Source organism: Cinclus cinclus, chromosome 4 (genome assembly GCF_963662255.1).
Source record: "Cinclus cinclus chromosome 4, bCinCin1.1, whole genome shotgun sequence".
NCBI lineage: Eukaryota > Metazoa > Chordata > Aves > Passeriformes > Cinclidae > Cinclus > Cinclus cinclus.
In genome coordinates, this window is record NC_085049.1 from 5,588,152 (window position 1) to 5,611,963 (window position 23,812).

A 23,812-nucleotide genomic window follows, 5' to 3' on the forward strand; every position below is an offset into this window, starting at 1 on the left:
TGGAAGGGACCCATAAGGATCATCAAGTCCAATCCCTACTCCTCTCAGGACTAACTTAGAGGAAACCATATGAAAAATTATGCTTCAGATGGGTCATCACCTCTAAATACAAGAAGAAAAGAAGGGTAGTTGTAGTGAGGGACTCCCTTCTGAAGGGAACACAGGGCCCCATATGTGGACAGGAGCCATCTCACAGGGAGGTGTGCAGCCTCTCTAGAGCCTGGTTATGGGATATCACTGAGAGACTCCCCAGACTGATCCAGCCCTCTGATTATTACCCATGGCTGATACACCAGGCTGGCAGTGATGAGATTGAAAAGAGGAGTGTCAGGACAATTAAAAGGGACTTTAGGGCACTGGGCCACATGGTTGATAGGGCAGGAGCACAGGTAGTGTTCTGCTCAGTCCCTTAGGTGGCAGAGAAAAACAAGTGAAAGGAATAGGAGAGTCAACAACCCTTGGCTCAAGGGTTGGTGTCATCAGCAGAATTTTGGGGTCTTTGACCATGGGCCAACTCTTTTGTCACCTGACCTGCTGGAACTGAGTGGGCTCCATCTCTGTTAAGGGCAGAAGGATTTTAGCTCATGAACTCATTGAGAGGTTTGAAGGGGGAAGGGGGTGCAGCTGGGCTGTCTGGAGGCCGGCCCAAAGGCAGTAAGCCTGACTTAGGGGTGACACCCTGGCCATCCGGGAAGTTCTGGGTGATGACACTCAGGATAAACTGTTCCATTACCATACCAGGTACTGAGGTCAGGCTGACTGGCCTATAGTCACCAGGATCCTCCTTCCTGCCCTTTATGTGAATAGGTGTCACATTGGCCTGGTGGTTTGTGGGGTTTTTTTGTTGTTTTTTTTTTTTTTTTTTTTTGTTAGTTTTTTTGCGTGATATTATTGAGATGAGAAATTTCACTCAACTCCTTTTTGGAATATGATATATTGCCCTTAGTTTGGAGCTGGAAGCAAAGTAACTGGAATGAAACTTCCTGTGCATTTCCAAATGAAAAGTCACCTGCAAGCTGGAAATTGTAAGACTTTGTCTGTACTATGCATAGGAAAGGGAAGCTCATGAGTAACAGAAAAAAAAATTTACTTCCATATCAGTAATTTGGAAAATCTGAAGTTCTGATGGAATTGTCTAGACGTAGTTGAAAGAAAAGGAAGCCTTGTACATGCTCTGGTGCATCTACAAGCACAGATGCATTTGTGACTGCATATGTGGGAGTTTGGATGCGGAAAGGAAGAAATATAATCATTATTTCTTCAAGCCATGTTGAAAAATAAGTTTCATATGCATAGTAGTTTTCCTTTTGGTTTTACTTGTTTTAAAGAGGCATTTCTTAAGTGCAACAAAGTAAAATGTATAATAATTGCAGTGAAGAAAGATTTGAAGCATCTGCAATAAAATCATGATAAAATAACATAAATATTACAAAAACAAGCATAAGAAATATTCTAAATGTAAAAGCAAAAGTTCTCATTCCTTAAAGTAATTATAGTTTTCTGTGTGGTTGTTTTTTTTTTCTCCCTGCAATATGTCTCAGATTTGTTTGAATGATGAAGCTCTCCAGTTATTAAGCAGCTTTGTTTGAAGTGCATGACCTAGGATTCTATTAATGATCTGTTCTGACCCCTACACCTCCCAAGAGAGTCTCAGAGATAATAAGAAGAGCATGGAATTATTGATTGAACCTAATGTGGCTTCCTTGTAGATCCTGAGTGTCTGTGTTAAACAAAATCAATCAATGCCAACTGAAAAGCATGTTAATAATAATGTATGAACGACTTATACACACTAACATACTATAGAAACCAACATTGCTGCAATGCATGCAAAAGCAATTACATATTACTAGAACTTTAAAAAGTGAAAAACAAACATTAAAGAAAATCAATCCATGCTTTGATTTGTAACAAAAGTTGTCTGTTCACTTTGAATTCAGTTACCTGAGCTACAACTGTCCAAATTTGAGACTTGTGGATATTGAGATTGATCTCTCAGCATTTCTCATCACAATTAGTGGACATAGAAGTAACTGGTACTCAAATCCAGAGCATAAGAATCTTCTAATCACAGAATTCAGGTAAGCAAATTAATGATTACCATCCTAATTTTCTCAGGCAAATAAACAAATCCTCTCATGCCACTTCTCCTCTCATCAACTGTTTCTCTCTTCTGAACAAAATTGCAGTCTTTTTTTTTTTTTTTTTTTTTTTTTACCTATAAAGGTATATTGGACATAAGTACTGGAATTATTGAACACTTAAAACTTCTTTGCACACTTCTCAAGATACTATCCTTGTATTCTAATAAAGGTTAGGCATTACAAATCCTAGTTTCAGATTTATTCAATTCTTGTGAAAGAACACAAATCATAGGTGCATCTGTACACAAACATTTACCAAAGACTTTTCATCACTTGATTTTAAATAAATTTATATTAGCAAAGGTACTGTACAAAACCCAAGAATAATTGCTATCTCCCAATCTCTCCCTGGTCTCAGCTTAAAAACTGAAGAAGCTTAACTGACACACAGGGAAATTACACTGGTGATAAACCAGATGCCATGTTGAAATAAAATGTCATATCAAACTAATGCAACTGAGGTCATTGCTATAGAATTTGATCTCAAAAATGGGACTAGGGAACATCAGTTGCAAATAAAAATAATATAATGAAAAGTGCAGGCAAACCACTGTCATAGTATCACAAACTCTACATTCATGAATAAAAATTACATCATAACCAAACATACCAAATATACAATATGACTCTGTGGGTGTGGAAATGAAGCAATCAACACAACATCAAGCTTTAAATCAGAGTGAATACTGATGCCATTTTTTTCAGAATACATTAACAATCTGCCATAGTTAAAGACTGCTTGGAAAAAAAAAAAAAAAACAACAACACAAATTCGATCAACACGCTCCATCACATGGAAATATTTCAAGAAAATCTCTGCTTTTCATGTACTGCTCAGACCAAGTTCTAAACACTGTATTTCCATTTCTAAGAATTCCAGTTTCATCTATCTGGCATTCACTGTGTTTCCTTCCTTAGGAAAAGACCTTTGGTGATGCAGCACTGGAAAGCAGAGTGGATTTTGATAATCAACTCAGAACTTACTCTAAAAGCTATGTTAAGTACAATCTCACCCAAAGTTAGTAAGCTTTAAGAGACCTTAAATTACCTACCCCCTTTGCTGCAAGAATTGACACTTGCATTTCAAAGCTCCAGGAAATACACTACACAACTGAATATATTCTGAGATACTTCACTCCACTGAACCTTGTACAAATGGTAGCCAGGTACAACACGATGCATTTTAAGGCTGTAAAAATCACCAGCTTTGATGCTGAATTCTTAAACCACTCTCTTCTCAGATGATGCAGCAAAATTGTTAGCTAATACTTTCTCACTATTGGATTAGCAGGTCACACTTACTATGACTTGCTTCCTTCACATATGACTTTGAATTAAAGGTCTAAGGTCTACCTTAACTTTAGAAATAATCTGTTTAAAATCAAGACTACGTAAAGAATAAAATGAAGATAACTATATTTTTGAGTTTTTTCTTTTTGATGGCAAAAATGAAATGCCAATAGCAGTTATATACTTAACATACATCAGCTATAATATAAATAAATAAAAACTTGCAAAACTATTCTACATCCTATTTAAGAAAGCTCAGAGAAATACCTATCTGTTTGGCTGAAAAAAAACACCTTTGTCCTACATAATTTTATGTAGCATTCATGCCATGTCCAGAATAAATCATTAAGTAGTTGTGTTTGGAAAAAAAAAATATTCTGGAAATGTGTATAAAAATATGGAAGAATTCAGTGTTCATTCTTTAAACTATGAACCTGGTAAATTCACAAATGGATACCTGTCAGTCAGTGGCCAATTCATCTGTCAGCTTTACTTGCAAGCAGGTTAGAGACAAGATTAAGTGCTTGTTTGTTCTTTCCTGTATAACTGTGTTTATGGTACTTTTTTAAAATTTCATTCATGACAAAAACCTAAAAAAGTCAACTGTTTGACTTTTGCCTTCATTTCATTCTGGAAAACAGTTCTAGGTATTACTAACCTTTTTGCACTCTGATTATAAAACATCCCCAACAGTGCTCAGGAAAATGAAGAAGCATGCCCTACACATCTTGTAATTACTCTTAGCAAAGGGCCCGACATCCTAATTATAAACTTTTCACGAAATAATGAAGAACCATGTCATTTTAATGTAATATGTCACAGAATCAAAGAATACCAGGCTGGAAGGGAACCTCAAGGATCATGTGGTCCAACCTTTTTAGGCAAAACTGGCAGTTTAGACAAAATGGCCCAGCACCCTGACCAACTGAATCCTAAGTGTACAATACTGAGGAATCCACCAGTCCCCTGGGGTGTTTCAAAGGCTGATTTTTCTCATTTTAAAAAATTATTATTTTGTGTCTAATTGGAATATCCCTAGGAGAAACTTGTACCCATTATCTCTCATGTTTTCCATGTGGCTCCTTGTCATTCTTTAAAAAAAATAATTATGGTATTTAGACACACATGTTGAAAGGAAGCTTTATTTTCAACTGATGAACTTCCCGCTTAATACTGACTTAACTCAAAGCTTCCATACATTTGGAAACAAGCTAATGTAGTAGTTGAAGGATGAGGTGCAGTCATTTCTCAGTGCCATGTTCGTTCCAGCTAAGTTTCATCTTAAGACACTCACAGGTGTATCAAGGCAAGGCAGACAGACAGTGTGCAGCAGAGGGATACATCTGACATATCTTAGGCAGTTGAGATAAATTACTCTGAGAAGGTGCCTTTTGCACTCTTTAGGGTATAAACAAAAAGAGGAGTTACCAGCAGCTACCTTTGGATACCCAAGTTACAGCAAATCAATCTAACCATAGGCCAAAACTGACTGAGGAAAAATTATGTTTTGTTCCCATCCGCTGGTGCAAAAATCCTTTCTTCTTGCTTAGAACTTTGTTGTTTTAAAATAGGAAGCATATGTTGAATAGTAAATATTTTTCCTGAATTTTCAACTATAAATGACACAACAAAATCATTCCTTTCTTAAGCAATTACATCTTATGATCTTACAATAAAACGTGAAAGGAGAAGTACTGGATGTAGTATTATACTGTGAAAGAGACAGCTAAGAAACTGTTTTACAGAGTACTAAAAACAGGGAAAGAAAAATGCAAAAATAGAATGTGCATGATGTTCTATATTTAGCTATGTGGGTTGGCTCTGAAATCTCCTTTTGAGCTGTCTTTGATAATCACTGGTATGACCAAATTCTGAGGCAACCGTAGGGTGTTCTCCACAATATTTTTATCTGAGGACTCAAGCCAGCCAGTATTCAAGTTAATCCATGAATTTATTATAGTTCTATATGTAAGCATCTTTTTTTTCTACTTTTGTTAATGGAGACTAGATCAAAACATATCATTTTACGTCATTATTTTTCATATGTCTCCAATTCCATTTTTAATATTAATGCTTGTCAAAAGCTTTGCAAGGCAGACCTCTCTTGAAGACTCTTCTGTGAGCAGAGAGTTTAGCAGAGTTAGTTTAACAGAGAATTTAGTTTGTCTCAAAAAATTATTTCAAAGTGAAACATTTTCATACCTCCCTGCATGTGAGCAGTTTTCCAGCTCCATGCTACCAGTGCATCTGCAGTGAATCATACAGAATATCATTTTAAAGAGAGAAGAAATACTGGACATGCGATGTACATTCAGATACTGTATTCCAATTATAACATCAGTGCTTTCTTCAACAGCATTAAATACCACACAGGAGCAGTTGCATTAGCCTCCCAGTGGCATAAGACCTTTGAGGCTTGCTTGCTGCATTTTTTTAATGTTTTAAGGAAAAAAAAGTAGGGGAAAAAATAATGCCATTCCACTGCTGATTCTGTAACCACATGCAGAATTTAACAGTACCATGCCTTTAACATTCAACTGCACATCAAGTTAAAACAGAAGTGATATTTCCAGAAGTAAAAAATGTAATTGCAATATCTATACTATTAGTCAGTATTACCCTTGGGGTGAATTTCAATTCCATTACCATTGTTAGCCGGGAAAACATGAAAAATTTCTTCTATAGATTTTTTTTTTTTTTTAATGACACACCACTCTTGTATTGGCAGAAAGGAATTGAATAGATTTTTGCTTCTTACCATCCACACACGCTGGCCTTGCTCTTGTTGTACCGGCAATCTGTCCTTTTTTACATGCACAGCGAGCTGTTTGTCGGGCTATAGTCCTCCGGGGCTGACTGCTATCTCTGTCCAGAGTAACAATCTCACATGTACCTGCGGCCAGCTGACCTGGAAAAAAACCAGCAACAGGTACCAGAGTCACTGAATGCACCACAGGCAATCTATTACAGCCGCACAGAGCCACGGCCCCAAGTCACAAACAAATGGGCAGCCAGCTGATGGGTATAATAAAACTGAGAGGACATACAATTTTTCTTTGTGGTGGGCATATGAAAACCCTGCAAACTGGTTCTGTCAGAAAATGATTATTGCTCCGTGAAAGACAGAGAGTTGAGGTTACACAGGTTACTTTTCCTTATGTTGAGTAAGTAAAGGAACAATCTTTTATAGCAATGAAATTCAAACGGTACGCTCTTTGCACTATTTTGGAAAAGAAATTATAGTGCATATGGCAAACAAAAACTTCCCCAAATTTCCATGAATACAATGAAGTCTTAACTGCTTTGTGTGTTGCTTTTGAAGAAAAACGCCTTTCAAATCATGCCTACCTTTGCCAAACTGTCAGTCCTTGGGCTCTTGCTTCATCTAAACTGAGAGGTAATTAATTTTCTACCTGACTCATATTTGCTATAGCTGCTATTTTCTTTTTTTTTTTTCTTTTACTAAATTTACTATGTAACTGTCAAATGGCTTTAATGACACCACACTCTTAGCTCAGTAATTACTTACTTTTTATTCACTTCTCCAACATAGGTAGCTTTTCCTAAATGCTAAAGAAATCCACACCACCTAATTCTGAATTTGGACTACGCTATGAGAAGCAAACCAAAAAGTTTTAAAAATTATTTTAGGAAGATTAGTTTGAGATTAATGTTATGCTTTTAAGCAATGCACTTCCTCTGGTACAACCAATAGTAGGCTAGCAGTATACCAAAATACTGCCTTTTACAGTAAGGAAAGATACATTATTGAACTTCAATGTGTAGACTGAAAAAAATTCCCAGCTACCATTTTGTAGTATAATTTCTGGGGTTTATAGTGCAGTATTAAACATGTGCAAATCACAAGCTTTCTATGTTTTTCTAGGAAAAAAAAAACGGAAAATTCAATATTGTTTTTAGAAAAAAAAATCAGTTTAAATAATAGTCATAGTAAATAATTTTTATACTGTTGAAATAAAAAGAGAAAAAAGCAAAAATTCTATAATAACATCAAAACTAAAAAAATCAAAGCAAACCAAATATCAAGTTGGCCTTTAATTCAAAAGGTACAATGCTATTTTTCTATGTCCCTCTTTTTTTTTTTTTTTTTTTTCATTCAGAATACAAGTTTACCCAACAAAAAAAATTGGGTACACGTATATTCTTCCCAGAAGCAGTTAAGATGCTTGCTGTGTGGAACAGTAAAATGCTGTAGACTGTCACCAGCAATGTGTCTTGTTCACTGCTAAGGAACCTAAATTTCATGTTTATGTGACTCTTACATTGCAGTGAATTAAAAAAAAGCAAAAATGAAGATCTCAAGGATGGGCATGGAACAAGGTACTAAAAGTTAATGCAATTATATGACATATGTAAATAATATACATTAGGCACTTAAAAACACATGTATTATATTCACAGTAGTGAACATTATCACCACAGTGTTTAGGGGATACTGGCAACTAGACTTAAGAGCTAAGTCCTGTGTTTCTACTCTTTAACACCAAGTCTGTTAATAGAAACATCTTAGGATAAGCATATTAATTAAAGGACATTTACTCAATTATATGCTGACTTTTTTCTTAATTCATTCAAAAATACATGATTAGAATGCAAAGGTTTAGCAAGAAAGATAGTGGCACACAGTTTTCTAGAAAAAGACAAGGGGGATCCAGCTACACTCAAACATGTTGAACTGAAAAAAAACATTTTTTTTTTTTTTTTTTCCCCCTGGTGCTAATATATCTCATTCTGGGTTGTAGGAGATGTATTGCTTCTAATGATTATAGCTGTCTTGGTCGACCACGTGGAAAAAATAAAATAATCAGAGGTGTATTTAGATCATGATGCCTTAGGCCACAAAAAAGTGGAAGCATGACACATGGAAGTGTACGGGCTTCCATACTCTCCATTATCCCTGAGTCTTTATACTATTATTTCTTTCATTAAAAGCTATGATAAATCATACAACCTTGGCAAATAATTATATAAACTCCCATTTCAGAGGAAAGGAACCACAGTGAAGGCAAATAATGACTATACTCAGAGAATAAAAACCAATGAAACTATGTCAGGATAATTTGTGAAGGCAAAGAGCTTTCCAGGGACTGCAAGCAATGAGTACCAATAAGAACACCTAATGGTATTCCCTGCTTTTGGACCGGAACAATTTTCATTTTGCTTTGGTTTTCAGAAATTATAATTTCTTCCAGGCATAGTGACCTTATTTTCTTTATGAATTTTGAAAACTACGATACCTACACAAAAGTAATTGCTCTACACAGATATTTTGTCTGTTGCTTAGCAGATGAAAATTGCAAGTTATTGTAGAGCTACAGGAGCTCTTACACGTATGACATAAATATTTTCTCCTGATTGTGTCACAGGCTGCAAAGATTGCAAACACACTGAGCACTGCAGCAGAGAGCACATCTATTGTTAGTTGGCTTTAGATGGCTGTAAAGCACAAAAGGTATTATTGAGGTTATGGAAGGCCATCTCCAGAGAGAGGGAGACTCGTCCTGGTTTAAAACATGTCCTCTCAGTCTTTCATGAGGTAGAGGGTAAGTCCACAGGAGTATCTCACTTAGATGATGTGTGCTACTTTGGCTTTTTAACAATTTAATCTAGAAACATAAGGTACAAAGTAATGGAATGAAATGAATATGCTTCTTGCAAGTACTGAATTGTTAAAATTAGGATAGCTTTCATTTTCAGGGAAGTTAGCCCAGTGACCTCTTCCGGAGATGTTAATGAAAAAAGGCTTTTCATCGGTGAGCCTCGGAACATGCTCCACTTCACTCCTACACCCAGACAAGAAATCTCAAGGCAGCAATGGGTGGAGTTTCACTGGAGTTTTTTTTCCAGTTGGGAGATTAAGAACCACAGTCCATGAACAGTCATAAAGATGCCACACTTTCATTACATTTTCCTTAGGTACTTTCAGCACACAAAGCAGTTCACCAGCCTCCAACCTAAAAAACTAACCTTGGTGGAAAAAAAGGACAAGCATCATTTAAAAAATAGAGTCATTCCAGCCTTGACTAAAAGATTTTTTCCAAGAAAATTTTGGGTTTTACTATTTTATGAACCAAGCATGAAGATTTTTTCAGAAGTACCATAAAACTGGAGCTTTCCAAATTCATTAGTAGATATTTCTTTGTTGCTACTGTTAATATATATATGTAAATATGTTTAACATTTATTTTATAATTTTAATCCAATAATTAAGACCTCGCTGGCAACTGATTTGATTTTGTGCTGTCACCATCTGATAATTTAACAGAGAAAAGTTTCAGTTCTTTAATGCTCTTTTACAGCGTAGCACTGCACTCTTAAAATGCCAGTTGATCTCTCTCCACCCTCTCTCACCACAAACACAAATTCTTCTATAAGGAATTATTTCAGGAAAAGGGAAATACACAGGATTCTGAATTAAAAATGTAGGTTGAAGTAAACAAAAATCAAAAAGCACACAACTGTTAATATTTTAAGTAAAACAGTACTGCTGTATACAGCATTTCTTTCTGAATGAAGTCCATTGATGACCAGTCCTCAAACTACTCTTGTGAGACTTTCATGGAAGTGTGTAGGAATCATGAGTGTAGGTATATGTGTTTAGCTAATGTGCAGGAAATATCAAAAGGTAAAATGAGCACATTTTAAAAAGATCTTTAGTACTTGCATTCCTTAAATAAAATAATTTGTTATTATAAAGCTTAAAAGCAAATAGTATTTTTACATTTATTACTAAGACTCTTCTGTAAACTATATTTCATTGTTGAAAGAACAAAGATTTTTAAAGATCTATATTTTCTGAAATATGTAAAGGCCTTAAATAGTAGATATATTTGTATTACATGGAGGGTACTTGGAATATATTTTAACTTTCTGTGGCTAAAAATATTTCTGTTCTCTAACACGAAATAAAAGTCTAAATAATCTACTTTAACTACAGCAACCACGTTACAATTTTTTTTTAAATTTATGCTTATTGTAAAGCTGAATGCTTTAACTAAATTCCATTTAAATAAATAAAATCAAATTATGAACTAATGGAATATTTGGGTACAATGAAAATAAGTCTTGATCTAAATATATAGATTTTTCCAGGGGTTTGTATTTCATGCTCGTCTAGAAAACCTATTTGTGATTTGTACATGCAGGCTCATATTATAGTTTCAGTGAACAATTTTTCCATGCATCGCCGATTTGATGCTTTGCCACACAAGCTCTTTTAGTTCAAAATGCATTAAGTTAGATGGTATTAAAATTCTTGGCTGGACTCAGATATGGTTTTGTCAGTGAACACAATGCCGGAATTGTTCCAAAATCAGATCACAGGAGTACATTCAGTAGTCTTCTCTTACAATACTGAAGTGTTTCTGACAACAGAGCCATGCCAGCTCTTGAGCAGAGCTGAGGATCAACAATTCCTACTGAAATAATGGGGAACTGAAGTAGTTAGTGTCACTCATTATCTGCAGACTGACATTAACCCAAGTAACACATATTTTAAAATAATTAAATTTTAAATATAAAAAGCATATGTTTAAGCGGAACTCTTATTTTATTTATTTTTTTTTTTTTTTTTGTTCTATATCCCTGCTCAAAGAAAATGTCCTGAAAGAAGACCACTTTCATTGAATATGATCCAGTTCCATGCAGTCCAACTGCCTTTTCTTTTTAAAATTTAGTTCAGAATGAGGAAGATTATGGCAAGGAATTGGTTTTCCCCAAAGAACCACACTCATGTTTAAGATGCCATAGTAAAATTTGTGGAAATCCAACTAGCATGAAATAAAAAACAACAGCTTCTACAAAGATTTTTTTTTTTTTTTTTGGGGGGGGGGCGCAGGGGAACTATGGGGAAAAAGTTTTCAAATTAATCACAATTTGAGAATAACTATCAAAAAAGAACATCATTTCAATTGTTAACTTATGTGATACAAAGGCATTTCAATTTCTCAGTGGAATATGTTCAAGGAAATACACCATTTCCCTTTCCTCTTTTCAAAGTCAATGACATTAAAAGCATTTGTTTCCAAGATGTTTCATATATAATTTGGGACCTTACATCATTTTGAAACAAATGTTGTGTCTAAGTAAGAAGGTGACACAAAACAATTCTTCATGACAGTAGACAACCTGTTTAAAATAGTCTTTACCAGTTTTTCTTGATGTTATGATTCTGTTGTCAGTAGAAGACAGGACCAATGTTACTGAAAAATAAAATAACTAATTTGCATAATCCTAATCTGTTGGTATGCAGGTGCCCAGTAGAGTAAAAAACAGTACAATTTTTTCAGTGGTTTCCTTATATTTACTTCATTACAGGTTCAGAGCTGTATTTGATGACACTCAACATTTCAATGGGACCTTTGTAGCTTCTTAATCTTAAAAGGAGTGATTTTGAATTTCAGCGGAATTAAAAGAGAATATGTGTCTTGAAAGATGTGGCTTGCGTGACCATGTTATGAAGGAAAAAAAAATCACTGTAGAACTTAATTAGCTAAAATTTAGGAATAATGAAAAAAAATATGATTAATTCCGTCTCCTTTAAATATTTAGTTTAAATATTTTTCCGAGTTCTACTGCAATGAAACAGTATATTACGTCCCCCTAGTAATTACTAATCTTACTGCAATTTTCAGACTACCACTTAGCTATCTCAAGCACATAAACAGCACAGACATTAGGAGGATAGGAAAATAGTTTTCATCTCTTCCATTCTGAAATAAGCAGTAAATTTTAATTAAGATACATCCCAGTCTTCTAAGTAGTTGCACAGGAAAGAAAATCAAGTCTGTGGAGATTCAAGATACATTCAGGGCCCATTTTGAGACTTCATTTTTTTCCCAGATAAGAGTAATGCCCTAACTTATTGCACCTGATACTGCGATTGCATGTAATTGCTTAATGTTTTGTTGTATAATTAAGAATAATTTCCCCTATATCTGGCTATTAAAAACACAAGAGAAAGAAAAAGAAATGCAAAACCAAACTGCAGTAAAAACAAACTGCAATATTTCTGATTCCAAATGGAATTCTCAATCAGTATTGGTACACAAAGGGGAATTCCAGACCAGAAAAAGCTCCCAAAGTCAAAGATATATGAATAAATGTGGAAACAAGTAATTTGTGCATAGGAACCTAGTTCTAACTATTTTTTCCTCCTTTATTAATTTAAAACTTAATTCATACTGCTTAGAAATGAAAAAGTGTTTGAGTCCATTTTCTTTAAGTAATTTCTTCCTCTGTCTAAGTCAGTGTGAACTGAAAATCTCAGCTCTACCTGCAGCTCCAAAGGGTTGGGTAATTGCTTTTGGAGGCCTCAACTGGCATCAAAAAGGAAATAACTGCAGGAATTCAGGGCTGAACAAAGATTTGCTTATTTGCATAAGTCAGGAAGTGGCTGTTGTTCTATTACTTTCCTAAAAAATATTAAAATATGTAAAAAAAAAAAAAAAGGAAGAATAAATGGGGAAAGAAATTTAAAATTAAAAAGAAAAAAAGAAAAAGTAAGAAAAAAAATTTTCCTTCTATGTCTTTACCAGCCTCTACATGCAAAATAAACCTAGTCTGTTTATAAAACAAGCAGAATAGCCATAGGGGAAAAAATGTTATTGGAGGGAGGCTGATATTCCTCTTGAGAAAGACAGGAATAAAAAGCACAGGTTTGTCTAAAAAGCTACTGACATTTGTTGGAGCCAGAAGCTGTATGTCAGGAAGGAACAAGTCTGTTGTGTTAGCAAAATATGTCACTGCAGGGAGCATGAAATCAGTTTGAAAGAACATGCAGATAAAGTCATACATCAGAAGTAGATATAATGTAGCTCCTCAGGTAAACACTGTTTTTAACTTCTCAGGCTTTCCTTTTCCTTTACTTTTCCTTTCCTATCAAGCCATTTTCCTAGGATTACCTGATTGTCATCCTAGAAGGACTTGAATATTTACAAATGAACAGCTTTAAAAAGTCATTATATAAGTAGCCATCCTACTGGTATATGCACTGCAAGATTCTGGGCTCAAAGCAGGTTTTGGGTAAATTTTGGTTCACCAAGGGTCGTGCAGGAAAGAACTGACATAACGAAATTTTGTTTAATTGAATCCTGTTAATATGCCTCATTCTTTAAACTGCAGAAAAAAAATAACCCCAAAGTTTAATTAGCACCCACCAGGAACTAAGTTATATCCTATGCAAAAAGAACTGTGTCATTATTTTGTGCCTGCAGCAGGCTTCAGAACCTGAAGGCCAAAGTAGGCAGCTGAAGACAACAACTACCTAACACTACCCAGCCTTGTTAACATGCCATATGCTCACTCATACCTATGTATGAATAAAAAACTCAAATTATGGATCTTTTCTGTCATTTTTAGAGGACAAATATGATCACGCTAAATAACCTCCTGTTAGTAGATCCAAACGATTTCTTTAAAATAAGGCTGTTTATTTTCACTACTGCCTGTAACACTACTCTTCCCTTTTCGCAAAATACTATGACAAAAAAACCCTAAAACATTTTCTTTCTAGTAATGGCACTGTAATGCAGTTGTTTTTTTTTTGGTAATCTAGATGGCAGGCTTACCCTGAGGTCACTAAAGAGCAGACAAAATGTTCTAGTAGCTAGGGCAATTATTTTGCCATCATTTTTGTTTACAGAAAAACATAAACATTCTCAGTTTAAAATAAAATCTCTCAAGACTTGGTTATGCTGCACTTGCTGCAAACGTATAGGTACAACAGCTCACACATAACCACAGTGAAATATAAACTTATCTCAGTAACACAGCAAAAGTAAACACTGGGAGGAAAAAAAAAAAAAAAAAGCTCTGAAATGGAACAGTGTCAGTATCCATACCCAAGAAGGAAAAAAAAAAAAATCAACAATTTCGAATGTCTTACTATACCTGAGAAGAAACAGCCCCACTGAAAAATATATGACATTAATTAGAAGTATTATGGATGAATCCAAATCAGTCTCATGCTGATAATCTTGAGCAGACAAAGGATCCTCAAGCCCAAAGCTCCAACAGGCAGAATTTGCATCTCTTGTAGTGTGTCTGCAGTGATCATAAAGGAAGTTTATGGTGCATGTGTTCCACTAATCTGGATGCTAGCATGAGTGCTCAAATCAAGCACATCATCAGGGCCAGAACAGAAAGCTAGCAGCTGCTGTGTCTGATGTTTCTTCTTGCTTTTCTCTGACTTTCATCACTGCTCCCACAAGCAGCTCCTCCCCTCCAAGTGTGCAGCAGGGTGCAAGGAAGGTCCTGAAGCAGGTGCTGTGCTGAGCATGGCTACATTCAGCACACAAACCCCACTGCTGCAGGTGCAGCTCCCAGGTAAGAGTTAAAAAGACAGATACAGTATGCAAAAGAAATACATCCTTTCTGATAGACTAATACCAAACTTCAGCACCAACCAGAAGAAGTGAACTTCACAGGCTCCTTAACTGATTAATTTGAGTGATGGGTTTCATTTTAAAGGTTTGTCTGGGAACAGGGTTTTCCACAAGTGTGACAGAGAAGCATGACTATGCTGGCTATTATTCTCAGATGTTGTGCAAACTCGGAGGAGTGATTTTCTATCTGGGCCAGCTTCACTGTTGCATTTTCCATTTTTATCTGTTTTGCTCAAAATGACTTATGAAACAGGTGCATGCTGAAATGAAAAGTTTTCATGGAAAAAATCCACGATTTTTATATCCTTAGTTCCAGTCCTCCAAGAAGATAACCATTTATGGGATAAGATTCTTTTCTGCAGAACTCAGAGGAGGGTGTCAGAAAAAGAGTTTTTAAGTTGCTCATGTATCCAAGGCTACCCAAAGAGAGAGCAGTGAATGAGGACGACTGCCATCCCACCCACTTTTACCAATCAGTAAAGGGCTCAAGATTAGAGACACATACAACATCTCCTCCTGTGTCCCATTTATCAGGAACAATGCCTTCCATTCACACAACTAAGTGTTCAACCATTGCACACTCACAACTCCATTATTTCAACTCTACAACATATAGAGCTCCCTTGTTTAAAGAAAGTATGTCATGTATGTTCACACTAGATGTAGAATTAATCTCAAGTTACTGAAAACCTGAAAATATTTTAACTGCACAAATTCATTTTCTGCTGGACTTAGCAGCTGCAAAACAAAACAAACAGATCTATCAAAAGAAGCAAAAAAATATGTAGCATGATACTTGTTCATATCACAGAAGGCAATGTCAAAAAGACTTTATACACTGATGACCTTTTAAAAAAACCTTAAATGAACCTTTTTATTATTATTACTATTCCCTCTATAACAAGGTCCATATTTTTATGTACTGCTTATCAGTTTTACTAGCTAATAAAAAAGTTAAATTACGCTATCAATTTCCCAATGAATGCCTAATAAATAATACTTCCTTAGATCGAGGTCCTTAATAAAAAAAAAGGAACAAAAATGAGGCTTGACACCATTTTGCTCAGCATTTTGATGAAGTAGATTTGCTATTTCTCCTGGTGTAGAATCATGAAATATGTTTTCTAAGATGTAGAATAGACAGCAGTTAAATTTTCTGTTGTATTGCACTCAAACACACACACACAAAAATGTACTTGTGTAAACTCACACACATAGACAAATACAGACATTGCTCACAGAAGGGTGTGTTGAAGGTTATGCAGAAGGCATTGCTTCTCATATTGGCCATGAGATAAAAGCAATTTGCCACAGTTCCCCACACAGTACTGTTACACTAATGACACAGAGTGAATCACTCAGCCTGCTCTTTATCATACCACAGTCACTGGTATCAGCAAAGCCAGTATCTTTACAATATACAACTTTTAGTCCAACCCAGAGAAAAACTTCTAAGCAGAAACTAACTGTGTAAGAATTCTCACTTATTTCTAAGGGAATGCAAAAATTAAAAAAGCCAGGCCTCAGTCTGATGGTGGCTACAATTTTGCATTGTTTGCTCTCATCTACCTGCTGGAACTTTAACAGCACAGTGCTGACTGTAGACAATGCTTCAGTGTTCTGACTGTGTCTGGTGGATGACACTAGATTTTCCTGCCAAATTTGGGATTAAGTGCATCAGAAACCATTATAAACTATATCCCATCTTTTATCAGCTAAGACTCTGATCAAAAAAGCTAAGATGTGAGATTTGATCAGCTCCATGGGTCACGCTGAAGTGGCACCGACCAGAATTTTCTGGAGCAGAGGACAGAAAGAAAGCTGCGAAGATAAAAAGCACAGAATGTAACTAAATGCTGCTCCTCAAACAGAGGAAAAGCTGAAAGAAAAATGTTAACATCATGGAGAGCATTAATATTTTCTGACTTCCTATTGGTGAATATATTTCAGATGTTTAGATCAGTGACACTGATATTGTGCTACTGTGATAATGGCATATAAGCAGCAGAAAGTTTAAAACTCACAGAGAGTAGAATGATCCCACAGGGATGAGAAAGACAGCAATAAAGCAAGATTTATTGAATGAATGTTTGCACTCACCAGATGTAATAAAACTTGAATGATATCAAGCAACTAATGTACATATATGAGATATATATGGTCATGTTGATCACTTATGGACTGCCCTTCTTATTTTAATTTTCCCTATAGCAATACAGAAACCTCAATGAAAACTGAGGATAAACTGATAGGAGCAGGAACAGAAAAGCTAGCAATAAATATTTCATTAAAAAAGGGTTTCAGAAAGGCCATATAACCTTTTGTCTAAATGCCTCAAATCCAAAATGTATTAGGTTCAAACAAAATACATTTATTTTAATTAGGTATAGGTAATCAGAATTTATAGAGCAACGGCTAAAGGGAGAGTGATTATGACACTAAGACAAATGCAATCATTCAGATCAAAGACTGGGCAGGCTACCTCTACAGAAAATAGGCCAACACGAGTATGCATTACCTAAGGGGCAAGTAAGTGCAGTGAACTGAATGAGTAATCATGTCTGTAACTATGCATCACATTATTTGTGTGCATGTTGATGCATAAACATGGATATTTTGGCCTGATATGGGGTGGACAACAGCAGAGGGACACAGTAATTTTGTAATAAAGAGAACGTCACAAACACATGGCAAGAGAATCGTGAGCCTATTTATAGACAGAAAGGAGTGACTGTGTTTTCATCATTGAACTTAAGGGATGTATTAAATAACTGTTACATAGTCTTGTTCTAAACAGGTATGGCAATCAAAAGACTAGGATTCAGTTTCTGATGTCATATATCTTCTGTACTAGCTAACCATTTTGCTGTTGTTAACAGGAGTATAGAACACTGTTTGCAGTGAAACTACACCATCACCAAACTCACAGTAGCCCAGAGCTGAAGCCATAAGAATTTGGTATTAATCAAAATTCAGTTCTTCCAATCTGCTAGAACCTAATGAATAAAAGAACTATAATCCTTCCCTAGTCTTAAGTGAAAACAGTAGAACATTTTCTGTACAAACATGAATCTTTTCAGAATGAATAATCCCATTCCCAATAAAATCAATGGAAGCTTTACCACTAACTACAAGGGCAAAAAAAAAAAAAAAAAAAAAAAAAAAAAAAAAAAAAAAAGCAGCATCACAGTCTCTACACTCTCAGCACCGGTCCTTTAGCAAATTTGTTTTGCATCCTAAATAACTGTCATTCTAACCAAGGAAAGATGTCAAATGCATTCTCAGGCCAACTGAAAACCCTATTTTAAGAACCATCCACTTTGCATGACTTATTATGTGCCACAAGCCGTGGTAGCAGCTCAGAACAAAGGTGCCCCCAGATCAGGAGGTCGAGGTACACGTAGAACCAGAGGCACACTTGTTCAGTGTTGCACTTGTATGCACATACAGCGTGCACTGTATGACAACTCTGTTTATTTTTTTTTTTTTCACTAGATAAACTTTAGGCACTCAATCCAACCTAAATCACTCTATGATTAAATGATTAAAATCATGTTCAAGAATAGTGTACACAGTGGGTATAAAGGAGTACACATAGCATCTGTACTCTTGTATGCATATCTGTTGACATTTTTGTCTTTAAAACAAGTTACACACACCACATCTATCCCAGCAATTTCAAGTAGACTGTTTCTATTTTCTACTGCTTCCCAATTTCAGATATTAGTATCAATTTTCCATAACACAATTGTCTGTTGATATAAGTTTATTCCAAAGTTATTGCATTTAATACCTGCTTTCTGGTATCTTCAATCAAATGAAGCTGGTCACTGTTGGAGAAGTAAACACAGTAACAGAGCCAAAGATTTAATAAGAGTACGGTACACAAAAAAACTATTTCTGACAATGCTAAATTTCTTAAGAGAATACCCACGTGTATCAAGTGCATAAATACTGTATATATGTAGTATCTTATGTATAATTCAGAATATGAATTGTGAATTCCTAGAAATTTTAGCGGTATATCCCATACTTAAAAAATTTAGAGATGTACAGTACTAGTCTGTCCAGAACCCTCTGTAGAACCTTCCTACCCCCCAGCAAAAGGACATTTCCACCCAGCTTGGTGTCACCTATGAATTTGCACTCGATGCCATCATCCATATCATTAATAAAGATGCTGAACAGAGCCCAACACTGATCCACGGGGGACACCACTAGTGATAAGATGCCAACTGGAAGCAATGCCACTCACCACCATTTTCTGGGACAAGCCATCCAGACACTCTTATCCCAGTAAAGGAGCCACCTGTGGGCCTGCAGCTTTTTCAGAATACCATGGAAAATGGCATTTAATGGTTCCCCTTTTCACTTCCTACTAATTAGCTTTTTCACCAAAGCTAGCAGTTAAGACAAGATCAAAAGTCAAGACTGGATTGGTTGCTTAACCCTTCACATAAACTTATGCACTGTCTGGCAAACATTATAAAACCAAGACACTCCTCTCTTTCAAACATTACACAACTGATACCTTGTATCCTCTTCTATACAGAGTTAGTTTCATAGTGGTCACTGAGATGGTATGTACATTCTTACACACATAAAATACATGGCTATACACACAAACACTGACACTTATCCCACTCTATCATGTCCTGGGATAAGCCACGTCTCAAATTTTTTTGCCTCCCTCATATTAGAAAACCTACTGATAATAGTTACTGCACGATCAGTATGCAACTGGAGGGAAAACAAAAAAAAAAACAAAAAAAAAAAAAAAAAACCAGCAAAAAAGAGCTCAAGCTGTCTAGGCAACCAATCCTTTCCACATTGCAACAACTCTCAAGTAAAGAGACTTTCTTGGAGTTGGTGAAAAATTAGAACCTTTGCCAAAGTCCCTTGGTGACAAAGGAAATGGATTTTGATATTTAAGCCCTAAACACAAAGTAGAACCAGCAAAACATAAAAGAAAACAAATCTATTTAATAATCTGATTAATTTTACCTTCCATTTTTCCAGTGATGGGGCTGTATCCAGTGACAGTGCAAACATTTTACTTTGCACAATACAACCACAATAGAAGAGTGTAATTAGAGCTGGAAAGACGTTCTTGAGGAAGTGCTTTGATTTCAAAAGACTGTTGGAGTGATTGTCACCCCTGCTGTGCTTGGATTCCCTCTTGATGTGCATAAAGTGTGAATGCAGAACGCATTATTATGAAACTCATTCGTCCTTGCATTTGTGTGCTCACTGCTTTGCCATCTTGTGGTAACCAAAAATAGAAACCTACAGAGCAGCATATAATTCACACTAGAATAATGCTGCTGTATTTTTTTAATGAATTCTTCCATGCACTTGCTGGAAATCTACAACTCAAAGCATGTTCTGCATTTTGCAATTTATTTAACAAATGTGCAGTCACATTCCTTTTAAGACTGAGATCACTGAAAAATACAAACTCTTGTCTAAACATTAAAAATAAACACAAACATTAAATGATTTAATGCTGCATGAATGACTTCCAAAGAAGTTTACCAAAATACACTATGAGATCTTATGTTTAATGGAAATAAAGTGATTCTATTCTCTCAACACATATAAAAGCTATACCTGTACAAAGATTGTCCAGGAGACTTTAATGTGTTATAAAGGAAATTGGATTCAGACTTTATAAACTAGTCAATAATTATTTATGGAACAAAGTCATTTGCTGGCTTTAGTTCGGGGGTTCTCCTTTAAATTATCACGGGGGAAAAAAAATAAATATACAGTATCTACCCTTCCTCCCTTCTAACTTTAACTTTTGAAAGAAGTAGCACATTTTTGAGTTAGCAGTCCCAAGGGAGAGAAGATGAGCCCTTCTGTTGCTAAGCAAGAGTTTGCCAGTTATTTCAAGCTTTAGCTGAGTACAAGCAATAATCACTACTGCCTGAAATATATTGGAATGAAAGTACATGGGACCATTCATGACACTTCATCAGCATGCAGGAGGCAAACAGAGTGACTGCAGTGATTGAATACAGGCTCAGAACTACTGGCTTTAATCTCCATCTCATTCATTCAGCCTTTACTTTTGGCACAGCTGTATGATAAACATTCTGACATTTCTTCCTTGCCCACCGTCCCTTGGAATCCCATGATTGCTGTGTGCATGTTTGTTATGTATTTAAGATCATCAGGTTTGTTTTTTTCTTTCTTTGTGGTTTTGGTTTCACCCTCTTTCTCCCCACCCCCCACCGCCCCCCCCCCCCCCCCAAAAAAAAAAACCCCAAAAACAAAAACAAACCAAAAAAACCCAATTTCTGTGTATGGATAATCTCCAGGTTTACAATTGTTACTATTAAAATATCTTTACTTTCCTGAAGGGAAATTAAGTCATGTTCACTTTGCCTCTACTGACATGTTAAATTTAAAAAATAGCTAAATTCACAATTAACACTAATTCTTCCTACTACCTTGCATGCAAAATCACATCTATACAGTGAAGTTACATATTGATTAAAAACTAGTATAACTGACTTATTATGGCATTATATAGAATTTTATCATTACTGCTGCTACAAAAATTCTGATGTTAATGAGAATGCAGTTTGTTACTCAGTAATGGGGCTTTTGTTTGGTTTCTTCTCTGCTTGTTTGGATTTTTTTTTTTTTTTATTTTTTTTGCTGTACATCACTTATCTTTACCAGAAGAGCTCATACACAGTTCCATATCACCAGTTCCTTGAATTTGCCTTGGCTTTGCAGTTACTGGGTTCTAAGAGTCCTGATTAACTTGAGGCCCAATTAGTACCTTAAACACCCTATGGTTAAGTTAATGGAGTTTTACCTAAACCCAGTAAGCACAAGCAACTTCTGCAACTGGGTAACAACTATTACAGTACAGTCACACTGGTGTCAAAAAAACAACTTCTACTTTAAATTACTCCTTCCTCACATTAAAATACCTAAAAGTTTTGGGAAAATCTGTCTAGTCTACTTACAGAAGTTGGGCTGACTTCTGCTCAGTATGCCTGACTCCTTGAATTCACAAATCTGGTACACAAAACTATCACAGCATTTCACTCATTTGGTACTGAAATTGATGTATGATAACTACAACAGTTGAAATTTAATATATTCTTACCATGAAAAAAACAACAACAAAAAAAACAACCAACCAACCAACCAAACAAACAAAAAAACACCTAGAGCCTTGTCAAGCAACACGCAACACCATCTCTCTCAAGTAAGCAAAGAGCAATTGATACAGTGCATTGAAATCTGCAGACAAACGAACAGATCAATGAATGAAGGACATAGATGAACTTTGCAGGTTCCCAGGGAGATGCAGAAATATCATTGGAATAGCTAAAATAAATCTTTTAAAGAAAGAAAATATTCTGTTCACTACAATGCCACCTAAAGAACGGGACATAAAATCTATCTCCAGAAGACAAGGCAAATTCTGTGCTGTGCTGAAGTAGCAGCAAACAATCCAGCACCTTCCTCCTAAGCATTCTTACCATACTCTGCACTTTGAAGGATCAGGTTTCATTACTTATTCACTTCAATCAGGAAAAAAATCAAACCCTTGAGTAAGGATTAAAAAAAAAGAAATTGTCCCATCATGTGAGATGTGAAAATCTTCTAAGCAGCAACAACAAAGAAACACAACACACAGTGAGACAGACTAATGTCACTACCTGTTAGGTGTTATGGAAAAGGGAGTTAGGATGACGTATCTACACTGTAGTGCAAATATATTGAATTGTCAGCCAATGACTGATACCAGGATATTTATTCAACACTTTCCTGCTGCGACTATTCTATCTTTCCTGAAAACCATTCACTAACAGCAGTTGGTCTGCAATATAGAATGATTTGACTATACCAGTTCACATTATATTTTTTTTTATTCTTTACTTAAAACCTGAATATCACTGCTAAAAAAACACCTCAAGTTCCAGAGTCCACTTCAAAATGTTCATACTGGCTGCTTAATTCAAATAATTTCTTCTTACTTAAAAACAACAGGTTTCCTGCCAAGAAGTTTAATGTACAACCAAAGGGAAACAAAAGCAAACAAACAAATAAAAAGCAAACAAAAGGAGAAAAAATAAACCAGAACTGTCCAACAGGGTGAACAATCTGATTTATTTATGACAGCCATGAAAAAAACAAACATTCTTTTCTCATGAGACATATGTCTCCCAAAGCAACCATTCTACCAACTGTTCTTATTTTTAATGTAGAAGTTATTCAGGATATATTTTAACTGGTGGGCTAACAGACTGAACAGACCATAGAAAAGGAAAGCTGACAAGTGATTTCAGGTAACATAGCAGTTTATTGGAAATATAAATGATGAATATCACAGGAGACATCATCAGTGCATTGTGACCTGCTTAAAAAATAAAAAAAAAAAGTCTTATTTTTTCAATTCCATTACAGTTAGATCTTACGTTTAGCACCATCAGGCGAAGAAGCCTACTTTTTCTTTTTCTTTTTTTTTTTTTTTAAATCTTATTTCTTTTCCTATTAAATGTAGGGCAAGAGCAACCTTACTTCCCAATGTCAGGATTTATGAATTCCCATTCACAGTGTCCAAAGATTTGCAAGACAACCATCCTGACCTCGTTTAAAAAGGAAATCACTCTGAATGAGTTTAATGAGGATATGAAGAGATGTCCTTGGAGGTGTAGCTTGAATGAAAATGTAATAATGTCTACATTTTGCCTTGTACTTTATGAAGAGGCAAGAAATAAATTTTATTCAGCATTTTGCACTTGCTACTCTCAGTCTCACTGAAGCTGTTTAAACAAAGCTAATAGAAATTGGCCCAATAAGGCATTATTCCTTTCATCTGCAGTATTTAGTTCTATTTTTTCATGTTGACTACAGAAATTTTGTATTAAGACAATAGAAGTCAGTATTACAGTAGATAAACTTATAAGACTTTAGAGGCAGCTGATGATTGTTGGTGTCTGAAAT

General features: G+C 35.5%; 1 protein-coding gene across 1 annotated transcript in view; it reads right to left on the reverse strand.

Moving 5' to 3' along the window:
* Window positions 1–23,812, reverse strand: part of TAFA5 (TAFA chemokine like family member 5) — a 420,403-nt gene that overhangs the window by 183,517 nt on the left and 213,074 nt on the right. The window contains 1 exon segment of the mRNA XM_062491589.1: window positions 6,193–6,342. Within this exon segment, the coding sequence (XP_062347573.1) occupies window positions 6,193–6,342 (150 nt within the window).